The sequence below is a fragment of the Chionomys nivalis genome, chromosome 2 (assembly GCF_950005125.1).
Source record: "Chionomys nivalis chromosome 2, mChiNiv1.1, whole genome shotgun sequence".
NCBI classification, from domain to species: Eukaryota; Metazoa; Chordata; class Mammalia; order Rodentia; family Cricetidae; genus Chionomys; species Chionomys nivalis.
In genome coordinates, this window is record NC_080087.1 from 45,286,650 (window position 1) to 45,313,540 (window position 26,891).

The following is a 26,891-nucleotide window of genomic DNA, read 5'->3' on the forward strand; positions in this document are numbered from 1 at the left end:
ACTACAGTTAGATTTGGAAAGTTTATTGACGTTGGTGGTTTGGGGCTGTTCTGTAGCTATTGGCACCTGAATATTGTATACACGCAAGCCGCCATACTTTTCTCTAGTATGTTGTTTCTTTTAAACTCACCACTGGATTTTGAACAAAATCCTAGGTTTCCACAGCAACTACAATCACCATTCTTTTCTTTTACAGAAATATATTTTTGTTATTTTCTTGTAATTTCATGCGTACAATGTATTAGATCATATTCACCCCCGCAACTCCATCTCCCCTACTCCCCTCCTTCTTTTAAAAATTATTTTATGTGTATAGTGCTTGCATGCATGTATGTCTGTGAACTACAGATGTGCAGTGCCCATGAAGGTGCTGGAAATTGAACCTGGGCCATCTGGGATAGCAGCCAGTGCTCTTTACTACCAACCCACCTCTCTTGGCCGAAAAACAAAAACAAAAACAAACAGACACCTCAAATCCACTTTTTGCTGTCTATAGTTGATAGTGTCATGGATGTTGGGCCATCTTCTGGAGCATGGCCACACTCTTAATGGCAACTTACTCCCCAACTCCCAGAAACTTTATCTACTTAGCTAGGGACGAGGGTTCGAGAGCTGCTTCCAGTCTGTCCCATCGCATTTCTCTAGTAAGGCCCTTAACTGCTCCGTAGGGAATTGCTAATTTCTATTCTGTCACGTTGAGAAGGGACATCTCCTCAGGTAGGCAGCACTTGGTAAGCTACAGGAGGAGCTCAGCAGGTGTTGGTGAAAGAGAACAGTTTTTTAAAATTCCATCCACTCTCCAGATGACACTCGTCAGCCTGCTTTCGGTCCAGCTTCTTTTGCTCTGCTTTTATAGAATGCCTCTTGCCACTTTGTCCTTTCCTTCCAGCAGGACGAGGTTCAGCAAGCTCTCCTCCTGGATTCACCCCTCCCCCCGCCGCGTCGGCGAGCTGACGTCAGGCGCAGCCGGGGCGTTCCCGTCAGGCTCGCCCAGCGGAGCCTGAAGGTCGGGGTGGGGGTGGGCTGCCTAGCCTCTGCTCTTACCGCGGAACTGCAAGCATCGATTGCCTCACCGGCCTCAGCCCACGCCTGGTCTCCAAACCCAGAGCCTCATTTTCCAGCACAGAGCTGCTCAGTCTCGGCCCCGCCCCCTGGGCGCTGGCGGTGGTTTCCTAGGGAACGACGCTGCGCGCCGACGGCGATTGGATCGGGTTGCGCGTGCGTGGTGGCCTGTGTTGGTGGCGACCCCGCGGAGGGTGCCGAGGTTTGACTGCTGCACAGAATGGCCCATTTCTCCAGCGAGGATGAGGTGATGCTGCAGGCGATGCTCCGGCAGCTGTTCCAGAGCGTGAAAGAGAAAATCACCGGCGCTCCCTCCTTGGAGTGCGCAGAGGAGATCCTCTTGCGGCTGGAGGAAACTGACGAAAATTTCCACAAGTAAAGTCGAGTTTAAGTTTTTAAGCAAACAAACCACTGGTCCAGGGAAAGTGAAAATGATTCGGATAAAGAGATTCATTTGATTTTTGTTAAAATAACTAATTGGTGGTTTAGTTTGTCTACCAGTTGTCCCAGTGCCGAATTTATTTTTTCCTTTTTAAAAAACTCGTTTTCCAGAGCCTCTTCTGCCTGTTTTTCTTTGCTGTTACATCAATTGTAAATTCGTGTACTTTAAAGAGCAATCTTAATCCCTGAAATTCGGGATTAAGATTCCTTTCACTTTACCTAGAAGCAGTGGCCCCCAAGATCCCTATTTACTGGTCTGTTGCTTCACTACCTGCTGTAGTTAGCCATTCAACGCCGCAAGGGCTCCCGTGCTGAAGTAGGTCTGGGTGCCTGTGGAGCTGGAGGGCGCCCATGCAATTTCCCTGAGTCCAGTGACGAGAGGCAGGATGCCAGGCATGGAGGAAAAAAGAAAGTTGTCAGGTGCTACCAGAATGGTCTTTAAAAATGTAAACGCACCTTAGACTTAAATATCTTTAAAGAGAGCTAATCCTTTCTTTGGAGTTTATTCATACACCAAGTTAAGCCTCTCAGTCACAGTCTATCTCCAGGCTCTCGGTTTATGATGACTTGTAGCTTTTTTCAAATCCAGTGTTTGCATTTTATTTGGTCTCACAGTCATTGTTTCTTGTGATGTCGCTTTAGTCTGCTAATCTATTTAATTCACTCTGGTGCTGGGAATGGAACCCAGGGTCTCTTGAATGACAGGAGACATTTTATTTTATTTTATTTTATTTATTGACTTTTGGATAACTTGAAGTTCAGTTTTTCTGAAAATGAGCATTAGGGGTTCTTTCAAGCCTTTGATGTTCGGTGTTAAAGGTTATTTGTTTACTTGTTTTATGGGTTGTCCATTATAATTCCCTCAGGTTCCCAAAGCAAGTTTTAAAAGATGTAGAAAGAATCACTGTAGAGTTTCGTATTTAATACTAAATTTTGAGACTTGCTTGGTGTGTTGCCCAGGCTAGCCTGAAAGTTACTATTGTGTTTCAACATCCTAAGTGATGGGAGCATGCATCTTCCTACACAGCTTGATTTTTTTTTAATTTATGATTGTGCTTATGGCTTCCTTCATCGTTGCTTATTTCCATAGTATCTCACTGCTAATCTCAGTTATTGGATGGTACTATTCTTTAGACATACTTGAAATCAGTTTTTTTTTTTGGTCATAGATTTATTATTTAAAAGGCACAATATAGAAAATTTGGCATCTTCCCAAAAGTTGAATTTATTACACAACTCATTTGCTTGGTTTTTGTTCTGTTTTTGACAGGATCTCACTATATAGCTCTGTTGGCCTGGAGCTTGCTGTGTAGACGAGGCTGTCCTACAGCTAACAGAGATCTCTTTATCTTGGCCTCTGGAGTGCTGAGATGAGAGGTGCACACCACCACACTGGCACGCGTGTGCTCCAAAAATAGTAAATAAGTCAGTGGTTTTAGCATTGCATTTTGGGAACTTTTTAATTTTATCTAGATTTTTAAAACTAATTTACATAAAGATTTTCATTAACATCCTGTTACCTTAATATTTCTAAGGTCTGCAGTTATATCTCCCTTTTATAATTCTACATATCAAAAAACTTATATGAGGTCCCAGGTTTCTGGGTTGTTAGCATTTATATAAGAAGATGGTATTGGAGACATTTAAGTCAGTAAATGATGTAATTTCAGGAACTATAAACCAAAATGGGGGACCGTGTGGTCACTGGAGGAGAAACTAATATAGGTAATGTCGTCATGGAGATTTGTCATGTTGAGATGCTAACCTGTCCCTTCCTTTAGTGGCCTTTTGTTGTTTTCTCTGTAAGCTGTATATATATATATATATATATATATATATATATATATATATATATATTTAAGTAAAGACATTCACGTTTCGACTCTTCTCCAGTGTTATTACCTCCATTTCCCAAGAAAACTTTATGGTTGTTTTCCATGGTGAACTTGTGACTTTCTCAGAATATTGATACAAACATTTGGGCAAGTATTTTACTTACGTAGGAAGATTGGTCAGTCTAGGATACAAAACTTGCTGGCACGATAGTGTGCACCCATAATCCCAGGCTGGAGGAGGCTAATGAAGAAGGATTTTGAATTTGAAGCCAGCCTGACCTACATTTTTCCAATAAATAAAATAAAGGATTTAGAGATTTCTTGCCAGCATTTGTTACTTATTTTCTTAATAACAAGGCAAGACATTTTCGCGTGTTACAGGCCTTTGCGTGCTAAATTCCTTAGCTCTGGTTAATAAATGGCACTGATATTTGTTCCGTTTTATTTCTCTATTTGTTTCAGCTATGAATTTGTAAAATACCTTAGACAGCACATATGTAACACGTTGGGGTCTATGATCGAAGAAGAAATGGAAAAATGCATATCTGATCATAACCAGGGTGAGGAATCTGGTTATGACACAGTTGTACAGCATGTCACTAAGAGAACGCAGGAGTCTAAGGAGTGAGTATGGCATAATAATTATGTTTGTGTTTATAATATAGATCTCCTCACCTAATAAGCCCTTTGACTTGCCTTCTCATGGGCTCCTTCTGCTTCCCGACCTCTGTAGATGCTCCGAAATCAGAATCACAGATCTAAAAATGAAAACATAGGATATACATGTGAGAGAGAACATGTGCTTTTCTTGCTGGTCTGAGATGCGTTGTTCAGTGAAGTGTTTCCCAGTTCCACTTTCCTGAAAATTGTAGTTTTCTTTATAGCTGAATAAACATCCATTGTATGTAGGTATCACAGAGGTATCACATATTCGTTATCCATTTGCCCGTTGGTGGACATCTAGGCTGATTCCCTGTTCTAGCTATTGTGAGTATAGCAGCAGTGTGTATGGATATGCCCATAGCTGTAACAGGACGTAGTGTATGGCCCAGATGTTGCATGGCTCCATGGAAGTTCTATTTTTAATTTTTTGAAGATTTTCTGTACTGATTTCCATAGTGCCTGCACCCGCCTGCATTCCTGCTAATGGTGGATAAGGTGATAAAGGTTCCTCTTCACCAAATCCTCACCAGCTTTTGTTGTCCTTTGCTTTCTTAATGATAGCCATTCTGAAATGAGTGGGTGGAATTTCAAAGTAGCACTTTTACATTTCCCTGTTAACTAGCAATGGGGAACACTTTAAAAGTATTTATTAGACATTTGTAATTTTTTCTTTTTAGAACTCTGGGTTCATGACTCATTTATTTATGTATTTATTTATTTGGGACTGGTTGTTTGTTTTGATGTTTAGTTTTTTTGAACTCTTTGTATATTCTAGATACTAATCCTCTGTAGAATATATAGATGACAGAGATTTTCACCCATTGTATAGGCTGTCTCTTCCTTAATTGTCAGTTTTCTGTACTTCATTTTTCAGGAAATCTCATTTGTAGAAATTGGCCTTATTTTCTAAGTGATTCAAGTCCTACTTAGAAAATCTTTGCCTCTGCCTGTACCTTGAAGTGTACTCCCCTCTAGAAATTACGGAGAATCGATGTTATGTTGAGTTCCTTGATCTATTTGTAGTTGACTTTTGTGCAGATATGTGTATGTATGTGTGTACATATTCAGTTTCTTGTAAATGGAGAAATTCCATTTTTCCTGCCACCTTTGAAGATGCTGTTCTTTTTCCAATGTGTAAGCTTTGTAAAAAAAAAGTTTGATAGTGTTCGTACTTTCTCTGTTTTGTGGCATAGTTTCGGAAGCAGTGGTGTTGATTCTTCAAAGGTTTTATGAAACTCATCAGTTAATCAGCCCAGCTGGGCCTAGGTTTTCTTTAGTTGGGGCAGTTTAAATTACTGTTTCACCCTCACTGCTTGTCATTGAGCTCTTTCAGTTGTCTTCTGCATCTTGGTTCAGTTTTGTAGGTCACATCATTTAGAAACTTACCCACTCTTTTTATATTTTCCAATTTTAGTAGGTGATATTTTCAAGGTAGGACCTAATAATTTGTGTCTTCTCCTTCTTTAGTTTTGTTAAGGGTTTGTCAGCCTTGTATGTCTTTTCAAAAAACCAACTCTTCATTAAGTTTATTTACTTTTCAAAAAAGATTTATTCATTTATTATGCATACAGTATACTGCCTGTATGTGTGCCTGCACGCCAGAGGAGAGAGCACCGGATCTCACTACAGATAGTTGTGAGTCATCATGTCGGTGCGGGGAATTGAACTCAGGAACTCTGGAAGCGCAGCCAGTGCTCTTAACTGTTTGAGAATTTCATACATGCATATGATGTATTTTGAACATATTTACCCCCACTTCTCTGCCTGACTCCTAGATCCATCTTCTTATCCTGCCAGCTTTCTAGCTTCCTGTCCTGTAGTTTGTTTTATGACCCCCATTGAGTACAATTAGTGTTGCCCTTCTATGGGTGTGGGGCCATCCACCAGAGCATAGTGGACCTACCTGGGGTCACAGCTTTGAAGAAAACTGTTTTTCTCCCAGAAGCCATCAGCTGTTGGTAGCTGTGTGTGGCCAGGGTTAGGGGTTGGTGAGCACCTCTCTCCCTTGATCATATTGATTTATTTCTTTCTACTGATTTCAGGTATGGCTTGTTCTTTGTTTTTTGTTCTTTTTTTTTTTTTGGTTTTTTTTTGTTTTTTGTTTTTATAAAGTACAAAATTAAGTTATTTATTTGAGAACTCTCTGATTTATTAATTTAGGTACTTAGAACTACATATTTCTGTCTTAGAATTGCTTTAATTATATCATACAGATTTTGTTGTGCTGTATTTTTTTTTATTTGATTCTAGGAAGTTTTTACTTCTTTCTTGATTTTTTTTAAAGATTTATTTATTTATTTATTTATTTATTTATTTATTTATTATGTATTCAGTGTTCTGCCTGCATGTATTCCTGCAGGCCCGAAGAGGGCACCAAATCTCATTATGGATGGTTGTTAGCACATGTGGTTGCTGGGAATTGAACTCAGGACCTTTGGAAGAGTAGGCAAAACTTTTAACCACTGAACCATTTCTCTAGCCCCCTTTCTTGATTTCTTTCATCAATCTGTGGTTTGTTCATGTTTTGTTTGTTTGTTTGTTTGTTATCTGAGACAAGGTTTCTTTATATAACAGTCCTGGCTGTCCTGGCACTTGCTTTGTAGACCCAGGCTGGCCTCGAACTCACAGAGATCCACTTGCCTGCCTCCCGAGTGCTGGGATTAAAGGTGCACACCACCACTGCCCTCGCTGTGTAGTCATATTCCATTGTGATCAATGGAAGACACAAGGAATGGTTTCAGTTCTCTTGTATTTGTTGAGACTTGCTTTGTGTCCTAGCATGTGATCTATTTTTAGGGGAAGTTCTGTTGCCAGCTGGAAAGAATGTGTGTTCTATAGCATTTGGATCGAGTATCTGAAGATATTTCTTAATGCCATTTGATCTGTGACTTCATCTAATTTGTCTGTTTCTGTTGTTGTTCTTGTTTCTATAGGAAGGACTTGTCAGTTGGTGAGAGTGGGCTATTGAAGCCACTTGTTACTATTGTGCTAGGGTCCATCTGTGACTTTGCAACTAAAAGTATTTATGAAACTGAGTGCATCTCTGTTCTGGGAAGGGATGTTTAAATTGTAGTGCCTTCTAATGGGTTGTTCCCCTAATCAGTATGAAGTGACATGCTAATAATCCTCATTAATTTTGGTTTGATGTCTGCCTAGTCAGATAGCAGAGCAGTGATATGTGCTTCCTAGACCCATTAGCTTGACACACCCTACCCCATCTTTTCATCCTAGGTGACTGCCCGCCTTTGTGGAGAGCTGGTTTCTTGGAGGCAGCAAGTAGATGCTCCTGATTTTTATGACAAATAGCTTTGCTGAGTATAATAGTCCGGATTGGCAGCTGTCTTTCAGAATTTGAAGTTCATTTGTCCGGACTCTTCTGGATTTAAAGTTTTAGTTGAATAATCTGCTGTTGTTTTGATGGGCATGTCTTTGTACATGATTTATTGTTTTTCCCCTGTTGCTGTCTGTGTACTTTCTTGTTTTGTATATTTAGTATTTGAACTGTCTTGAAATGATGAGAGTTTCTTTCCTGTCTCATCAGTTTGGGGCCCTAAATGCCTCCACTGTCTGCTGGATCGGCATCTCCTTTCCTAATTCTGGGAAATTTTCTCTTGTAATCCTCTAAAAATATTTTCTATGCATGTAGATCTAGAATCTTCTCATTTTATATCTATTATCTGTAAGTTTGGTCTTTTTAGAGTGTCGTGTATATCATGGACTAATTATTGTTTTATTTTTTTCTTTGTTTGCTTGTTGCAGTTCCTCAACTTTGTATTCTCACTCAGAAAGTCTGTCTTCTCCTTGACCTGTCCTATCATGGGACTTTCCACAGAGCTTTGTATTTGATTTACTGGGTTTTCCATTTGTAGCATTTCTGATGTCCTTTTTATTCAGCATTTCTGTCTCTGTTGAATTTCTTTTTCTTTATTTTTTTATTTTTTTGAATTTCTCTTTCATATCTTGCAGTACCTTCTTTATTTCATCTAGCTGTTTGTACTCTCAACCAGGAACTAATTTTCTTCTTTGAACACACTCATGTATACATCTGTGTTTATGATGATTCCTTTGAGTTTCTGCCTGTGGCTTCCTCGTTCTCTCTCCAGATGCCATCACTGCAGGCTTAGTGGTTCTGGGGATAGTCATCTTGTCCTACTTTATGTTTTATATTGCTGCGGTAGAATTTATTTATCTGTTACTAGTTCTGAGCTTGGTGTGTTTTTTTTTGTATCAGCAATACTTGTTTCCATTGAAGTATTTGACTTTATGTGGCAGAATTGAGTGTGTAGTTCAGAAAATAGTTGCACAACCCAGGAGCTCAGGGTGCTTGAATGAAACTCTGTTTTCCTCTGAGTAGGGCAGTAGCTTCAGTAACAATGATGATTGCTTCTTATTACCACTATCTGAATATTGTTGTAATAGGAGTGGCGGCGGGCTGCGTCCACCACCCGGCTGCCCGCACGGCTAGCTTTATACCCTAAATAATTACACGGAAACTGTATTCTTTTAAACATTGCCTGGCCCATTAGTTCCAGCCTCTTATTGGCTAGCTCTTACATATTGATCTAACCCATTTCCAATATTTTGTGTAGCACCACGAGCTGGCTTACCAGGGAGATCTTTTTTTTTTTTTTTTTTTTATTTTATTCTTTTTTACTTAAAATTTCCAACTGCTCCCCGTTTCCCATTTCCCTCCCCCTCCTCCCACATATTGCCCCCTCCCCCCGCTCCCCTCCCCCTATCCCCACTCCACTTCTCCTCCCCCTAGTCCACTCCCCCTCCCTCTCAATACTGAAGAGCAGTCCAAATTCCCTGCTCTACATGAAGACCAAGGTCCTCCCACTTCTATCTAGGTCCAGGAAGGTGAGCATCCAAACAGGCTACACTCCCACAAAGCCAGTTCATGTATTAGGATCGAAACCTAGTGCCATTGTCCTTGGCTTCTCATCAGCCTTCATTGTCCGCCTTGTTCAGAGAGTCCAGTTTCAACCCATGCTTATTCAGTCCCAGTCCAGCTGGCCTTGGAGAGCTCCCAATAGATCAGTTCCACTGTCACAGTGGGTGGGTGCACCCCTCGTGGTCCTGATTTCCTTGCTCATGTTCTCCCTCCTTCTGCTCCTCATTTGGACCTTAAGAGCTCAGACGGTTGATCCAAATTGGGTCTCTGTCTCTCTCTCGATCCATCGCCAGATGAAAGTTCCTGTGCCATTCTCCTTGGCCTCTCGTCAGCTCTCATTGTCCACCACATTAAGAGAGTCCGGTTTTATCCCATGTTTTTTTCAGTAGCAGTCCAGCTGGCCTTGGTGAGCTCCCAATAGATCGGCCCCCCTGTCTCAGTGGTTGGGTGCACCCCTCATGGTCCTGACTTCCTTGTTGATGTTCTCTCTCCTTCTGTTCCTCATTATAACCTTGGGAGCTCAGTCCGGTGCTCCAGTGTGGTTACCAGGGAGATCTTAACCTGCGTCTGTGTCTGGTGGGCAAATCATGACGACTGCCCTGACTCGGCTTCTTTCTCTCAGCATTTTGTTTTGTCTACTCCGCCTACCTAATTTTCTGTCCTATTAAAGGGCTAAGGCAGTTTCTTTATTTAACCAATGAAATTAACCCCTCCATCAGAATATTGTGCTGGACAGTTGCTGCTAGGCTCCCCCTTGTCTTCAGTACTGTTGGGGGTAAGCACCCCAGGACAGTATGGAGTATAAAGACATTTTGTTAATAAAATTAGGCTTGGTAGGGAAATGGGATATATGGAAAGATAGAGATTAACTATTGGCTTTCCTTTCAAAAGAAAAACCTTGAGGTGGGTAAAATAGCTGGGAAGGGAAAGTTGGGATGCTGGTAGGGTTCACAGATTTTAGAGATTGTTGAAGCTGTGGGAGGTTTTGGTTAAGAGTTAAAAAGAGGAGAATATAAAATGGAGAAAGAAGAAAAGAGTTAGGAATATGTGCGGGAGTTTGGGAGATGTATCTGCAGGGTAAACCGGGTGGAAAAACATCAGCAGGAGTCTGCAAACTCAACAGAGCTCTGTATAAGCAAAAGCAAAAGCATCACGAGGCATCCACAAAAGTGGAAGGTAAATAGCACAGGATAAGAACCAAAATGAGTGAATTGCTGGCCCGCCAGCTCTGATCTGATGGATGAGGGTCTCAGCTCCCTCTGACTATGGCAGCTTCCACATGGAGCTGTGTGCAGAAGGGAGCTGTGTGCAGAAGTGGGAGTTGAACCTCTTGTTCTCTGCAACCTCCATGTTCTGGGATTTCTGGCATGGGAGGAGGAGAGGTTATAAGTCCTCTTTTGAAGTTTCCTTGGATCTTAGCACCTGTGCAGGCTAGGCAGATGTGAGGAGCACACTTCCTTCCAGTTTTTGCTGCTCTTCCAACACTAATACTTCATTGGGATTTCTTGACAGTACCCCGACGCCATACCCTTCACATTCTACAGAGAAAACTCAGGGCTTTCTAGGTAGTCCACAGGGCTGGCCATGAGCTTTCCGCACACTCTCCTAACTTCTTCCCCATAATTCTCCCACCACACTGGTCTATCTATTTATTAAACAGTCAGGCAGGCACATCTCTCAGGTTTGTCCTCATGTTGGATTTCTGTAGCGTGTTCTTTCCATAGATTATCTGATTTAACATTCAACTTGGGAGCATCTTAGTTCACTGTCTTCATTTTAAGGCATTTTGTTCTCTATTCTGCCTAAACCAATAGCCTTTCTCTCTTCATCTTATTTCCTTATTTTGCTTTATTTTTCTATATATATTTTTCTATATATCCTGTCACTAAGAAAGGATACAATCTATATCTATCTTTTATTTTAAATTTCAGTATTTCATTGATAGGATGGGTGATCTACAAAGATAAATTTGTATCCTATTTTTTTATTTCTGTATCTTTAATGCCTTGAAAGTGCCTATAATATTATAGATGCTTAATAGAGACTTGTTAATAAAATTGAAGTGTTTTATTTAATTATAATGAATGATTATAATTATATATTTTTTGAATTATAATTAAACTATAATCAGTTTTATGTTACAAATTGCAATACTGTAGATGTTATTTGTTCTCAAACAGTGTTAGGAGTTTGGTCCCCAATGTGGCAGAATTAGGAAACAATAGATCCCTAAAGAGAAGCTACATACAAGAAAATTAGGTCATTGAAAATGGAGTCTCAGCCGGGATTAAGGCAGTTCTTAACTGTGTTTAGTTCTAGTAAGTGAGTGAGCAAGCATGCATGCTTGCCACAGAGAAAGATAAACAGATGTTAGAAAGCAACAGTCTCCTCCCTACCTCCTGGCTTCTGGTCTTGTCTATCCCCTTCTCCAGCAATCTTGTGATTTGTGTGCTGTTTACCATGAGGTCTGGACTAGAGTTGGGCAGAAACTAAGCAAGCTTGTGATCCCCCAAACTTATGAGATAGGCTTCTTTTCTTCATTGCTGTACCTAGGCTCAGTACAGTTTTAACAAGGAAAGCAGACTGATGTTGAAAGAGTTAGCGATAACTCTTTTTCCCTAATATGTCAGATAGTCTTCATGCATTGAGCGAGCAGCTACAATATGGTGTACTGTAAAGAGGAAGGAGGTGTTTTCCACCCTTCACTAATCTACAGTGTAAAGAGAAGAGTTTAACACTGCTCTGAAATGGAAATGAAACAGATTCAATTCGGTGTGTTAAGTGCTATGATATATACAAAAGGCTGTATGGAAATATCAAGGAAGAAATATATTAGTCCAAATTTGTAATAAGTGTTTATAACAAAGAAGCATGAAAACACAAGCCCCAAAGAAATTAACTTTCCTCTGGAGCATGCAAGTGATGAGTGGATGCACGGTGGGTCTGTCACTGTTCCCTTCCAGGGTCCTGGGTTCCTTTCACCGTCCTACTTCATCATCCCTTATGGCAGGGGATGGTAATGGGCATACAATAAACACTTTAGGTTTTACTCCCTGTATATTTTATCAACAATATGAGAACAGCCATAGATCATATATAATGGAAAGAATGTGCACGTGTTTCAGTTAAATTTTATTTAGTGGAAAGTCAATTTAGGTCAATAAAATAATGTCTTAATTACTTTTTTATTGCTGTGAAAAATTCCAACTACTAGATACCAAGGATTCAAATGGCCCATGAGGGCCATTCTGTTTTAAACCATCAGAGATAATATTCTACCAACCCCAGTATCAGAGTTTCTCAAATTTCTGCTTGAGTATTTATTACCTATTGTATTAAAGAAAATTAATTCTAATTTATTTATAAACTAAGCTTAAAAATATTAGTCTGGACAGGAATTCTGTTTCTCTTATAAGAACTATTATTTATTGTTGTTACTCATTGGAATAAGATGACAATATATAGACATAAATAGTTCAGATATTAACATATGGAATAAAGTCCATAAAGTTAAAATTTCTTTTTTTTTTATTTTTGGTTTTTTGAGATAAGGTTTCTTTGTGTAATAGCTCTGACTGTTCTGGAACTCTCTTTGTAGACCAGGCTGGCCTCAAACTCACAGAGATCCACCTGCCTCTGCCTCCTGAGTGCTGGGATTAAATACATTCACCACTGTACCTGGCTAAAGTTTCTTATTTTATAGAAAAATAAGGGAGTTCTGTCCATATTTGGACAATATTTAAATACCTAGTAGTCTGAGTCTAGCTGCTTATTCCAAAAAGAATGCTAAACCTGATCAGATAATGGAGGCATGGAAGCATTTTAGTGATAAGTGCAGAGTTTTATATGATCCTATGAGGAAATTATTTTCTTTTATTTATTTATTTATTTATTTTTTATTCTTTTTTACTTAAAATTTCCAACTGCTCCCCGTTTCCCATTTCCCTCCCCCTCCTCCCACATATTGCCCCCTCCCCCCGCTCCCCTCCCCCTATCCCCACTCCACTTCTCCTCCCCCTAGTCCACTCCCCCTCCCTCTCGATACTGAAGAGCAGTCCAAATTCCCTGCTCTACATGAAGACCAAGGTCCTCCCACTTCTATCTAGGTCCAGGAAGGTGAGCATCCAAACAGGCTACGCTCCCACAAAGCCAGTTCATGTATTAGGATCGAAACCTAGTGCCATTGTCCTTGGCTTCTCATCAGCCTTCATTGTCCGCCTTGTTCAGAGAGTCCAGTTTCAACCCATGCTTATTCAGTCCCAGTTCAGCTGGCCTTGGTGAGCTCCCAATAGATCAGTTCCACTGTCACAGTGGGTGGGTGCACCCCTCGTGGTCCTGATTTCCTTGCTCATGTTCTCCCTCCTTCTGCTCCTCATTTGGACCTTAAGAGCTCAGACGGTTGATCCAAATTGGGTCTCTGTCTCTCTCTCGATCCATCGCCAGATGAAAGTTCCTGTGCCATTCTCCTTGGCCTCTCGTCAGCTCTCATTGTCCACCACATTAAGAGAGTCCGGTTTTATCCCATGTTTTTTTCAGTAGCAGTCCAGCTGGCCTTGGTGAGCTCCCAATAGATCGGCCCCCCTGTCTCAGTGGTTGGGTGCACCCCTCATGGTCCTGACTTCCTTGTTGATGTTCTCTCTCCTTCTGCTCCTCATTATAACCTTGGGAGCTCAGTCCGGTGCTCCAGTGTGGGTCTCTGTCTCTATCTCCATCCATCGCTAGATGAAGGTTCTATGGCGATATGCAAGATATTCATCAGTATGATTATAGGATAGTTTCATTTCAGGTTCCCTATCCTCAGGTGCCCCAATGAACTAACTGGGGACATTGCCCTGGGCTTCTGGTAGCCATTCCAGGTTCAAGTCTCTTGCCAACCCTTAGGTGGCTCCCTTAACTAAGGTATGAGTTTCCCTGCTCCCCCATCCAACCTTCCTTTACCCCCAATCACCCCGATTCCCCCAGTTCCCCTCATCCTCTCCTTCACACTTTTCTCTCCCCATCTCCCCTCATCCCCATCCCACCCCACCCCCCAAGATTCCCATTTTTTGCCCATCAATCTTGTCTATTTCCCATAGCTGGGAGGATATCTATATGTTTTTCCTTGGGTTTACCCTCTTGTTTAGCTTCTTTAGGATCACAAATTATAGACTCAGTGGCCCCTATCCATGGCTAGAAACCAATTATGAGTGAGTACATCCCATGATCTTCTTTTTGGGTCTGGGTTACCTCACTCAGGATCGTATTTCCTATTTCCATCCATTTGCATGCAAAATTCGAGAAGTCATTGTTTTTTACCGCAGAGTAGTACTCTAATGTATATATATTCCACACTTTCTTCATCCATTCTTCTATTGAAGGGCATCTAGGTTGCTTCCAGGTTCTGGCTATTACAAATAATGCTGCTATGAACATAGTTGGACAAATGCTTTTGTCATATGCTAGGGCATCTCTTGGGTATATTCCCAAGAGTGCTATTGCTGGGTCCAGGGGTAGGTTGATCCCAATTTTTCTGAGAAACCGCCACACTGATTTCCAAAGTGGTTGCACAAGTTTGCAGTCCCACCAGCAATGGATGAGGGTACCCCTTTCTCCACAACCTCTCCAGCAAAGGCTATCCTTGGTGTTTTTGATTTTAGCCATTCTGACAGGTGTAAAATGATATCTCAAAGTTGTTTTGATTTGCATTTCTCTGATCGCTAAGGAGGTTGAGCATGACCTTAAGTATCTTTTGGCCATTTTAACTTCTTCTGATGAGAATTCTCTGTTCAGTTCAGTGCCCCATTTTTTAATTGGGTTAATTATCCTTTTAAAGTCTAGTTTCTTGAGTTCTTTATATATTTTGGAGATCAGACCTTTGTCTGTAGCGGGGCAGGTGAAGATCTTCTCCCAGTCAGTAGGCTGCCTTTTTGTCTTAATGACAGTGTCCTTTGCTTTACAGAAGCTTCTTAGTTTCAGGAGGTCCCATTTATTCAATGTTGCCCTTAATGTCTGTGCTGCTGGGGTTATACATAGGAAGCCATCTCCTGTGCCCATATGTTGTAGGGTACTTCCCATTTTCTCTTCTATCAGGTTCAGTGTGTTCAGATTGATATTGAGGTCTTTGATCCATTTGGACTTGAGTTTTGTGCATGGTGATAGATATGGGTCTATTTTCATTCTTCTACAGGTTGACATCCAATTGTGCCAGCACCATTTGTTGAAGATGCTTTCTTTCTTCCATTGTATACTTTTAGCTCCTTTATCGAAAATCAGTTGTTCATAGGTTTGTGGGTTAAAATCCGGGTCTTCTATACGATTCCATTGGTCGATTGCTCTGTTTTTATGCCAGTACCATGCTGTTTTCATTACTGTAGCTCTGTAATAGAGTTTGAAGTCAGGGATGGTAATGCCTCCAGAAGTTCCTTTATTATATAAGATTGTTTTGGCTATCCTGGGTTTTTTGTTTCTCCATATAAAGTTGATTATTGTCCTTTCAAGATCTGTGAAGAATTTTGATGGGATTTTAATGGGGATTGCATTGAATCTATAGATTGCCCTTGGTAGAATTGCCATTTTTACTATGTTGATCCTCCCAATCCAGGAGCAAGGGAGATCCTTCCATTTTCTGGTATCCTCTTCAATTTCTTTCTTCAATGCCTTAAAGTTCTTGTCAAATAGATCTTTCACTTCCTTGGTTAGAGTTACCCCAAGATAGTTTATGCTTTTTGTGGCTATCGTGAAAGGTGATGATTCTCTTATTTCCCTCTCTGCTTCCATATCCTTTGTGTATAAGAGGGCGACTGATTTTTTGGAGTTGATCTTGTATCCTGCCACATTACTAAAGGCGTTTATCAGCTGTAGGAGTTCTTTGGTGGAGTTTTTGGGGTCGCTCATGTACACTATCATATCATCTGCAAATAATGCAAGTTTAACTTCTTCCTTTCCAATTTGAATCCCCTTTATCCCCTTATGTTGTCTTATTGCTATTGCTAAAACTTCGAGAACTATATTGAAGAGGTATGGAGAGAGTGGACAGCCTTGGCGTGTTCCTGATTTTAGTGGGATGGCTTTAAGTTTCTCTCCATTTAATTTGATATTAGCTGTCAGCTTGCTGTATATAGCTTTAATTAAATTTAGGTATGACCCTTGTATCCCTAATCTCTCCAAGACTTTTATCATAAAGGGATGTTGAATTTTGTCAAATGCTTTTTCAGCGTCTAATGAAACGATCATATGGTTTTTTTCTTTCAGTTTATTTATATGATGGATTACATTGATAGACTTGCATATGTTAAACCAGCCCTGCATCTCTGGTATGAAGCCTACTTGATCATAATGGATAATTTTTCTAATGTGTTCTTGGATTTGGTTTGCCAGAATTTTGTTGAGGATTTTTGCATCGATGTTCATGAGTGAGATTGGCCTGTAATTTTCTTTCTTGGTTGGGTCTTTGTGTGGTTTTGGTATCAGAGTTACTGTAGCTTCATAAAAGGAATTTGGCAATGACTCTTCTGTTTCTATATTGTGAAATACCTTAAGGAGTATAGGTATTAGGTCTTCTTGGAAGTTCTGGTAGAATTCCGCATTGAAACCATCTGGTCCTGGACTTTTTTTGGAAGGGAGGTTTTTGATAACTGCTTCTAATTCTTCACGACTAACAGGTCTATTTAGGTTGTTCACCTGGTCCTGGTTTAACTTTGGTATATGGTATTTATCTAAAAAAGTGTCCATTTCTTTTACATTTTCCAGTTTTGTGGCATACAGGCTTTTGTAGTAAGATCTAATGATTCTCTGAATTTCCTCTGTGTCTGTGGTTATGTCTCCCTTTTCATTTCTGATCTTATTAATTTGCAAATTCTCTCTCTGCTGTTTGATTAGTTTGGATAGGGGTTTATCAATCTTGTTGATTTTCTCCAGGAACCAGCTTTTTGATTTATTGATTCTTTCAATTGTTTTCTGTGTCTCTATTTTGTTGATTTCAGCCCTCAGTTTGATTATTTCCAGTCTTCTACCCCTTCTAGGTGAGTCTGCTTCTTTTTTTTCTAGAGCTTTCAGGTGGGCTGTTAAGTCTCCAATGTGTGCTTTCTCTGTTTTCTTTAAGTGGGCAGTTAGTGCTATGAACTTTCCTCTCAGGACTGCTTTCATAGTGTCCCATAGGTTTGAGTATGTTGTTTCTTTATTTTCATTGTCTTCAAGGAAGACTTTAATTTCTTTCTTTATTTCTTCCTTAATCCAGGTATGGTTCAGTAGTTGACTATTCAGTTTCCATGAGTTTGTAGGCTTTCTGGGGGTAGCATTGTTGCTGAATTCTAGCTTGAATCCATGGTGATCTGATAAGATACAGGTGGTTATTAATATTTTTTTGTAACTGTGGATGTTTGCTTTGTTACCGAGTATGTGGTCGATTTTTGAGAAGGTTCCATGAGCTGCAGAGAAGAAGGTATATTCTTTCCTATTTGGGTGGAATTTTCTATAGATGTCTGTTAAGTCCATTTGATTCATTACCTCCATTAATTCTCTTATTTCTCTGTTAGGTTTCTGTCTGATTGACCTGTCCATTGGTGAGAGAGGAGTATTAAAGTCTCCTACTATTAATGTGTGCGGTTTGATGGCTGCCTTGAGTTTTAACAATGTTTCTTTTACGTACGTGGGTGCTTTTATATTAGGGGCATAGATATTCAGGATTGAGACTTCATCCTGATGAATTGTTCCTGTTATGAGTAGAAAATGTCCCTCTCCATCTCTTCTGATTGATTTAAGTTTGAAGTCAACTTTGTTAGAAATTAGTATGGCCACACCTGCTTGTTTCTTAGGTCCATTTACTTGATAAGCCTTATCCCAACCCTTTACTCTGAGTAGGTGCCTGTCTTTGTGGTTGAGGTGTGTTTCTTGTAAACAGCAGAATGTTGGATCCTGTTTTCGTATCCAATCTCTTAGTCTGTGCCTTTTTATAGGTGAGTTGAGTCCATTGACATTAAGTGATATTAATGACCAGTGGTTGTTAACTCCGGTCATTTTTTTTAGTAGTAGATTTTGTGTGTTTCCCTTCTTTGAGATGTGCTGGTAAAGGGTTTCTAGATGTCTGAGTTATTGTGGTCATTGTTGGACTCCTTGATTAGTGATTTTCTTTCTGTTACTTTATGTAAGGCTGGATTTGTGGCTACGTATTGTTTAAATTTGTTTTTATCCTGGAAAATTTTGTTTTCTCCATTTATAGTGAACGAAAGCTTGGCTGGGTATAGTAGTCTGGGCTTGCATCCATGGTCTCTTAGTTTCTGCAGTACATCTATCCAGGACCTTCTGGCTTTCATGGTTTCCATAGAGAAGTCAGGTGTAAGTCTGATAGGTTTACCTTTATAAGTAACTTGGCCTTTTTCCTTTGCTGCTCTTAGTATTCTTTCTTTATTCTGTATGCTTTGTGTTTTGATTATTATATGGCGAGAGGATGTTTTTTTTTTGATCCAGCCTATTCGGTGTTCTGTATGCTTCTTGAACCTTCATAGGTATATCTTTCTTTAGGTTGGGAAAGTTTTCTTCTATAATTTTATTAAATATATTTTCTGGACCGTTGAGCTGTGCTTCTTCTCCTTCTTCTATTCCTATTATTCTTAGGTTTGGTCTTTTTATTGTGTCCCATATTTCCTGAATGTTTTGTGATGAGAATTTGTTGGCCTTGCTGTTTTCTTTGATCAGCGTGTTTATTTTCTCTATGGTATCTTCAGAATCTGAGATTCTTTCTTCTATCTCTTGTATTCTGTTGGTTATGCTTGTTTCTGTAGTCTCTATTCGTTTACCTAGATTTTCCCTGTCCAGCTGGCCTTCTGTTTGTGTTTTCTTCTTTGCCTCCATTTCAGTTTTTAAGTCTTGAACTGTTTCCATTATTTGTTTGATTGTTTTTCCTTGGTTTCCCAGGGTATCATTCACTGATTTACTCAATTCTTCAAACTTTCTGTTATACTTCTCATCCATTTCTATGAGGGCATTTTTTACATGCTGTTTAAGGGCATCAATCACTTTCATAAAGTCAATTTTATCTACTTCTTCATGATTAAGGTGTTCATGTCCTCCTGTTGTGAGGTCGCTGGGTTCTGGTGGTTTCATATAGTTTTTCAGATTGTTGGGTGAATTCTTGCATTGGCGCCTGCCCATCTCTTTCTCCGAATGCTCCCCTATGGATCTTCTTTTACCGGATCAGGTCTCCTTGCCTACTGATGTACTTTCCCAGTGATGGCACCCTGCAGTGATAGCTCTCCTGGTGCTCCAGTGATGTCTCTCCTGGTACCAATATCAGAGCTCCGTGCCCAAAGACGGCAATCCTGGTACCCAGATTAGCTCTACCACTGATGGCTCTCCTGGTGCCAAGATCAGATCTGCGTGCAGGTTGGGTAGTTCGTAAACAAAGGCCTTACCTTGTTTGGTGCAGGCAGGCCAGTGAACCAAAGGAAGTCTCGCCTGCCTACTTGCCCTGAGGATTTGCCCCCAGCGCCAGACAGACTGAGCTGGATGGTGTTATGTTTCCAAAGAGGAAAGGGGGCAGAAGGAAGAAGGGTTCTGGATGCAAGCTGGGTGGGACAAGAAGAGAGAGGCAGTATGCAGGGTGTAGAGCCCCTGCAGGGAGGCAAGGGAGTATAGGGTGGGGGATGAGGAACTTCAGAGTTCCCTGTCCAGGGCTGCTTCCGCCACTGCCGGTCAGGTCACAAACTCACCCTGCTGCTGTCTCTCCTGGTGCCTAGATCAGATCTCCATGCAGGTTGGGTAGTTTGTAAACAAAGGCCTTACCTTGCTTGATGCAGGCAGGCTGGAGAGACAAAGGAAGTCTCGTCTGCCTACTTGCCCTGAGGATTTGCCCCCAGCGCCAGACAGACTGAGCTGGATGGTGTTATGTGCCCAAAGAGGAAAGGGGGCAGAAGGAAGAAGGGTTCTGAGGAAATTATTTTCAAAAAAGCTCTTTGTAATCTATTTAACTCTGTTGTCCTTAGTTCATTCATGCATAAACTTTAAAATAGAAATAACCATCAAGATTTAAAAAGACTTAATGAATATTTGTCTTGTGCTTTTTGAACTGTGGACGATAGACTTTAAGTTGTATGAAATATTATTTTGTTCGAAGTAATTTTTGTGTTTCTTGAAAAGTTACTCAGTGCTCATGTGGCAACAGTACATTTTTATTGTAATAATTACAAGCCATATCGCTAATTAAACATTTTGATGTTTATTTATTCAATATTGGTATGTGGAAAAGTTTCCTTTTAGGCCTCTCTTGTTACTTAATGAGTTTGGAAGCACTTAGGTAGATTTCCATTGTTATTCTGGCTTTCTTTCCTTGAAGCTTTTTATTTCCCTATTTGAATATTTCTTGAAGCATTATAGGAATGTGTGGATGGTATCTATATTCGATATCTGCTTGCCTTTGTTTTCTAAAAGCTACATGGCTACTGTTGAATTCTGGTTAATTTAACCCTTGATATGGACGATCAGCTACTTAGGTTTGTAAAAGATTATTGCTCTTATTTTCCCTTCTGACCGTTTTTATGATAGTTCTTACAGAGGAATTCATGGTCGTCCTTAGAAAAATTCCTATTAGAAACATTTATGTCCAAATGGAAATTTCAGATGTTCAGTGGATTAAATAATTCTCATGTTTTACTTTCATACTTCTTCATTAAATTACCAAAATTCATTTCCTTTCTTTTCCCGTGGTTGCTGTTTCTTCTTTCTTCTCCTCCTCCTCCTCTTTTTCTTTTCCTGTAGTAAGAGGCTGCTCGTTCATTCCCAACCACTTAGATCAAAAGTAATCACACAGAAGCTATAGTATTTACCACTGTTTAGCCATTAGTTTAATAGTTATCCTCCTGGATATTAACCTTCATCAGGCAATGAAAGGAGACAGAGACAGAGACCCACATTGGAGCACCGGACTGAAATCCCAAGGTCCAAATCAGGAGCAGAAGGAGAGAGAGCACGAGCAAGGAACTCAGGACCGCGAGGGGTGCACCCACACACTGAGACAATGGGGGTGATCTATCGGGAACTCACCAAGGCCAGCTGGACTGGGTCTGAAAAAGCATGGCATAAAACCGGACTCACTGAACATAGCGGACAATGAGGGCTGCTGAGAGATCAAGAACAATGGCACTGGGTTTTGATCCTACTGCATGTACTGGCTTTGTGGGAGCCTAGGCTTTTTGGATGCTCACCTTACTAGACCTGGAAGGAGTTGGGAGGTCCTTGGACTTCTCACAGGGCAGGGAACCCTGACTGTTCTTTGGGCTGCTGAGGGAGGGGGAGTTGGTTGGGGGAGGGGGAGGGAAATGGGAGGCAGTGGCGGGGAGGAGGAAGAAATCTTAAATAAATAAATAAATAAACACACAAATAAATAAATAAATAAATAAATAAATAAAAGAGTATTGCTAGCTAGCTTTTACATCTAGAATTAACCCATATCTATTAATCTGTGTGTCTCCACGTGGCTGTGGCTTACTGGCAAGGTTCCAGCTGGCAGCTCTGTGTCTTTCCCGTCTGGCATCTATCTACGTGGCATCTTTCTGGCTCCGCCTTCTTTCTCCCAGCATCCAGTTTATTTTTCCCGCCTTGCTTTACTCTGCTAAACCACTGGCTGAAACAGATTCTTTATTAACCAGTGGTATTCACAGCATACAGAGGGATGTCTCACATGACTTCCCCTCCCTCCCTTCCTTTTTAATCTTCCTCCTTTTCCTTCTTTTACCTTCTCTTGACTCAGACTTGAACTAAATCTTTCTGTGTCCATTCAGAGGGCTGGATTACAGGCTACTTCACTGGATCTAGCTAAATCACCAAATTGTAAATTTTAAAGAAATAGAGAAGTTATGATGTACCTGTCAGCATACCTAACTTCAAAGGATGCCGAGAATATAGTTTAGCTACTATTCAATTACTGTGAAAGGAGAGAACAGCTTTCTGTTGGTTTGAGACATAGTCTTAATATGTAGCACTGACTGGCCTGAAATGTGCTTTGTAGGCCAGGGTGGCATTGAATTTATAGAAATATACTTCTCTCTGCTTCTTGGATTCTGGGATTAAAGGATGTACCACTATGCCTGGCCAGAACAGCTTCTGATGGACAGATCTTTATTTTTATCAGAGCACTTTTCTCCTTCCCTCCCTCCTTCTGGGAGGGTATTTCTGTGCATCTCAGGCTGACCTTGAGCTCGCTAAGTAACACAGGCTGGTTCCAGGGGACCCATCCCCCTCTTCCTTCCTTGGAGGCACTACACACATAGGTACAGAAACACATGGAGGCAAACACCAATACACATAAAATAATAAAGTAAAAATAAAATTATACATTTTCTAAAATGATAAGTTTTCTCTCGTGGAGACATCTGGAGACTTGCAAAGCTGAGGGACTCTAGAGAATGTCTAGTTTTAAGTCTTACTTCAGAGATCTGTGTCCTGCCACTGCTGACCTTTGGTTTTGGGGCTTTTCTTTGAAAGCACATACTGACAGACATAGAATGTCTCATTTGGGGCTATGGGTTCCCATAGACATGGAGAAAGATAGGAAGATAAGAAAAGAGGTAGAGATGAGATGAGCGACAGAAGTGAAGTGGGTTCTGGCTTTATGTTGTGAGCATTTGGGTATGTTGCTGACAAGAGGAATGCATGCCACTGGGACAGCTTGGCTTAGAATTATGTTGATTTTATCGCATGAGTTATGTAGATGAAAAGTTGTAAGTCTACTTATTGGGTGTACATTGAATTTAAAGGTATAAGGAAATGATGCATTCCCTGAAGAATATCATGATGGTGGTGGTAGAGGCCATGATCAACAAGTTTGAGGAAGATGAGACCCGGAGTCAGGACAGGCAGCGGCGACTACAGAAGGAGGAGCGTGGCAGCTGCTGCATGGACAATTGTTCTGACAGCGACTCCTCCTTTAATCAGGTGGGCTCTTCGTTTCCCAGTCTTGTCTTAAAACAATCTTTAATTGTCAGTAGCTTGTATATATGCTTTCTCATTTTTTTTCTATTCTCCAATTTTAAGATTCAGAAAAAGTAAAACATAAAACAATCTATTTGGTCCATGAAATACTATTTTACAGAATTGTTTGTTTAATGAATAATTGTATCTCAGATAATTTTTAGTCAGAATTATGTTTTGAATTAACAACAACAACAACAATAAGGGTTGAAATAAATCTCTTTAAGCATTAATCAAAGCAGTTTATTGTCAACTTTTATCAAAGTTTAACTGACTGAGGTGTGGAGATAAAACGTTTATGATTTTTATGCATTTCTGGGTTGAAAGTAGCTACGAATTGTCAGTTTTGCACATTTAAAGTCTTAAAATGTAAAGCGGTTTGAGTTTAGCCAGTCTGGTGTGGGGCACAGAACTAACTAGCACTGTGGAGACTGAAGCAGGGGGATTGTGAGTTTGGGGCCACCCGCCTTATATACTGAGACCCTGTTGTAGGAGCTAAAAACAAACAAAAAGCAACTACAAAGTTCAAGATTGTGATGGTTAGTTTTAACTGTCCACTTGACACAGCCATGAGTCACCAGGGGTTGTCTAGGTGAGATTGCCTTGTGGGTATGTCTGTGGAGAGTTGTCTTGGATACTGATATTAGCTGATACTAGAAGATACAGGTCACTGTGGGTGGTGCCATTCTCCATGCAGAGGATCCCGGACTGTGTAAGTGTAGAGAAAGCCATGTGAGTGCAGATCTGAGCACAAGTAAGCTGTACACTTAGTCCTTTCTGCTCCCAACTGTGTGTGTGCTGTGACTAGCGGCTCTACTTCCTCCTTCCGTGACTTCCATCCACGGTGGGCCATCACCTCTAATTATAAGGTAAAGCACTTTCTTCTCCGAGTTGCTTCATATCAGGATATTTTGTCACCTCAACAGAAACCAGGGCAGAGGACTTCATTTTCCTCTAACTAGGATGTAGGTAGGAGTACCTGCCATTTGACTGCAGTCAAACTGGAAAAAGATAGGCTTAAGTCTAAATTAGTCCAAATGGAAGAGAAGGAAACCAGCTAGACATGTGCCAGGAGGCCCTGGCAGGCATCCAGGCTAAACGCTGTCTGTCTCTTTGTCTTGCTGTAATGATTGTTTTTGAGATTTGCAGAACTGAAAAGCAAGTCTAGGCCTTTAGGATCATCTCTGCATCATTTGTCATAGGTCTCCACCAGCGAGAAGGCTCCTGCCGCTCTCTGGTGGATACAGATTGCCTCCCCACGTGACTTGGGGTCTGGGCTTACTCTCTAATGCTGCAAAGAAGGAGCGGTATAATTAGAAAGTAGACCATAAGCATCTTTCCAAAACTGACTTGAGGAGTTCAGATAAAACATGAATAGAAGATGCATAGCAGCCTCTGCTTGGATTGCACCATTGAGGGGGAAGGACTGGAAGTAGCCCAGGCGGACCTGGAGTTGCCATGCTTAGTTGCCATTGCATCGCTGGTCAGGGGAGATTGTGTCAAGCTGTGAGCTTCACACTCCAGACTGACTGTGTGATGTGACAGAGGATGTGATGGAGATTGGGGGTTTTCCATCTTATGGCCGTGATAATTTCTTGTTGATGAGCTCATGGGAAGAAAATGAGTTAACTGCCTTTGTGGGGTTGGCTTAATTGCTTGACCTAGCTTCTTAAGAAATGAAAAGACAGAAATCTTCACTTTAGTGAAGTTCACTCAGGAGCTCCCTATTTAATGACATTCCTTGGTTAATGAACCCCTTTAATATACTGAAACCCAAGAGAAGAAAAAAACCGAAGTATTGTTAATGCACTCCTCAAATGGAAGTATTAGGCCTAACTAAGCGTAATCAGGTATGAGGAGTTCATCAGCTGCTAATTCCCAAATGCTGGTTATTACTAGTGACAGGAATAACAGATCTTTCAGGTTTGGACAGAACAGAGTCACAATTTAAAATATTTTTGTATTTTAATTTGTTTGGTTTGGATTCTTCAGGAGAAACTCCTTTGGGATGCCCACAGGCAATAGTCTAGCCTTCTAGCATCTACTCAATTAATACGACTGTTCCAGAAAAGACTAATTGGTTTGGAAGTGAACTCTGTCCATGAGGACATTGTGAGATGCATGAAATTTTCTGAAACAAATGTATGAGTGTTGGAACATCCCAGACCTCCCTTTCAGAGGTGTGATCTCGGAGAGGTGTGTGGTAAAGAGATACTTTTCTCTGAAAGGGTCCTGACCCCAATCTTCCCCAGTGATCAGCTCTTTTATGACTGTGAGGTTGAAGATTAGTGGGAGGACCTTGGGGCAGCTCCCTGCTCTAGTCCATCCAGTTCATATATGCCAGGGATTACCAGTCAGTGACAAGAATAGACCAAGGAAATGACTTGGGTTCACTGGGCCTGGGAAATCGCAGGGGCTTATGTAAGAAAAGCACAAGTGGCTGAACATACAGGCCACAGGGTTGGGCCAATGTGACTGTTGGCTTGAAGACGAAGTAGGACGTGGCTAGGAAACTCAGACGGGCTCTAGGAACTGGGAAAAGCAAGGGAATGGATTCTTTTCTTTTCCCCTGGCAATAGTTCTAGGATTTATGTTCTTCCAGTTAGAATTTTTTTGAGTCCCTTTTGCCTATACCGGGAATACAGCTGTTCTTCTGTTTTTCAGAATGTGGGCTTTCAGCTCTCCTAATGTGTTATTATTATTTTGCCACAATTCCTCAAGTTTTAATATCTTGAGCTTACTCATTTTTTGGCACCTTCTGGAATCCTCCAGACTTTGCAGTGTTCTGGAGAGGATTCCACGGTGGCACAGGTACCGCAGTTTTCAGCTCGTCAAAGCAGCAAGGTCAGTCGTAGCACAACCGGCCTGTGGCAGATTCCGCCAGCTTTGGCCGCTCTGGTTGACGAGTTCATTTTTCCTTTTTCTGATTGTTTGGTAAGGAGAGAAAAGCAGCAGCCTAAAATCTTAAAAATATAGACATGAAAGGGGAATGTAGGTGAAACTTTTAAGAATAAGAGTAATATTATTGTTCAGCCTGAGAAAAATAGTTTGGGAGAAAACCTGGGTAGGGCAGGTGTGAGCTTGTGTTTGCCTGTTTGCTTGTTTTGGTATTATTCCCTTGAGGAAACAATTTGATACCACACAAATAAAGTAATTACTTTGATTAACCATGTTAATATTTCTTTTTATGTATACTTAAGTGCGTCCTCATAGCTTGAATTATTAATAGACAGACTCTATTAAATTTTGCGCTTTTAAAGGAAAGTGCATTTTCTTTGTTTTAGTTGTTATAACTAGAATAAGCTTAACATTTGAAAACATCAAAACATTTTTTCTTTGTTTTGAAATTACCTTATTCTGTATTTCTGGTTTAATTATAAGTAGATGCATCAGAAATTTTAGAGGTACTCAAAGAAGCTGCTCTAGGTGAGCCTCGTTCATTTAGAATCTGTCCTGAAATAAGTCAGTCTGAAATAATCGATGGCCGTGCCGTCGATGAGCTAAAACCTTGGCTCTTACCCTCTTCTGTGCCTCAGTTTTCTTTTTGAATTTTTTAAAAACGATATATTTTTTTTACTTAGTGTGGGTGAGTGTTTTGCCAGTGCCCTCGTTATGGTTTCCCTTCCTGTGAAGAAAGGCCTTGCTTCCGCTTGCAGCTCTCAAGTCATACTTTATCAGTGAGGGAAGCCAGAGCAGGAACCTGGAGGTAGGAGCTGAAGGCAAAGCCATGGGACAATGCTCGTTTACTCGCTTGCTCTTCATGGCTTGCTCAGCCTATTTTCATATTCAACCGAGGGCCACCTGCCCAGAGGTGGCAGTGCCCACAATGAGCCAGGCACTCTCACATCTATTTCTAAGTAAGAAAATGCCCTATAGATTTGTCTACAGGTACCTCCATGGAGATAGTGATACCCACAGCAGGCTGGGTCCTTTCATACCAATGATCAATTAAGAAAATATTTCCTAGACATACCCATTGGCCAGTCTGATGGAGGCAGCGCCTCAGAGTTACCTCTTCTGAGATGACTCTCATTGTGGCTGTGTCAAATTGACAA

General features: G+C 40.8%; 1 protein-coding gene across 1 annotated transcript in view; it reads left to right on the top strand.

Annotated features, from left to right (window-relative positions):
• The first annotated feature begins 1,248 nt into the window (after positions 1-1,248).
• Tbc1d32 (TBC1 domain family member 32) overlaps positions 1,249-26,891 on the top strand; it is a 220,742-nt gene continuing 195,099 nt past the window's right edge. Inside the window, exons 1-3 of the mRNA XM_057761363.1 lie at positions 1,249-1,437; positions 3,801-3,962; positions 22,623-22,800. Of these exons, the coding sequence (XP_057617346.1) occupies positions 1,283-1,437; positions 3,801-3,962; positions 22,623-22,800 (495 nt within the window). The 5' untranslated portion in view covers positions 1,249-1,282. The remainder of the gene's footprint in view (positions 1,438-3,800; positions 3,963-22,622; positions 22,801-26,891) is intronic.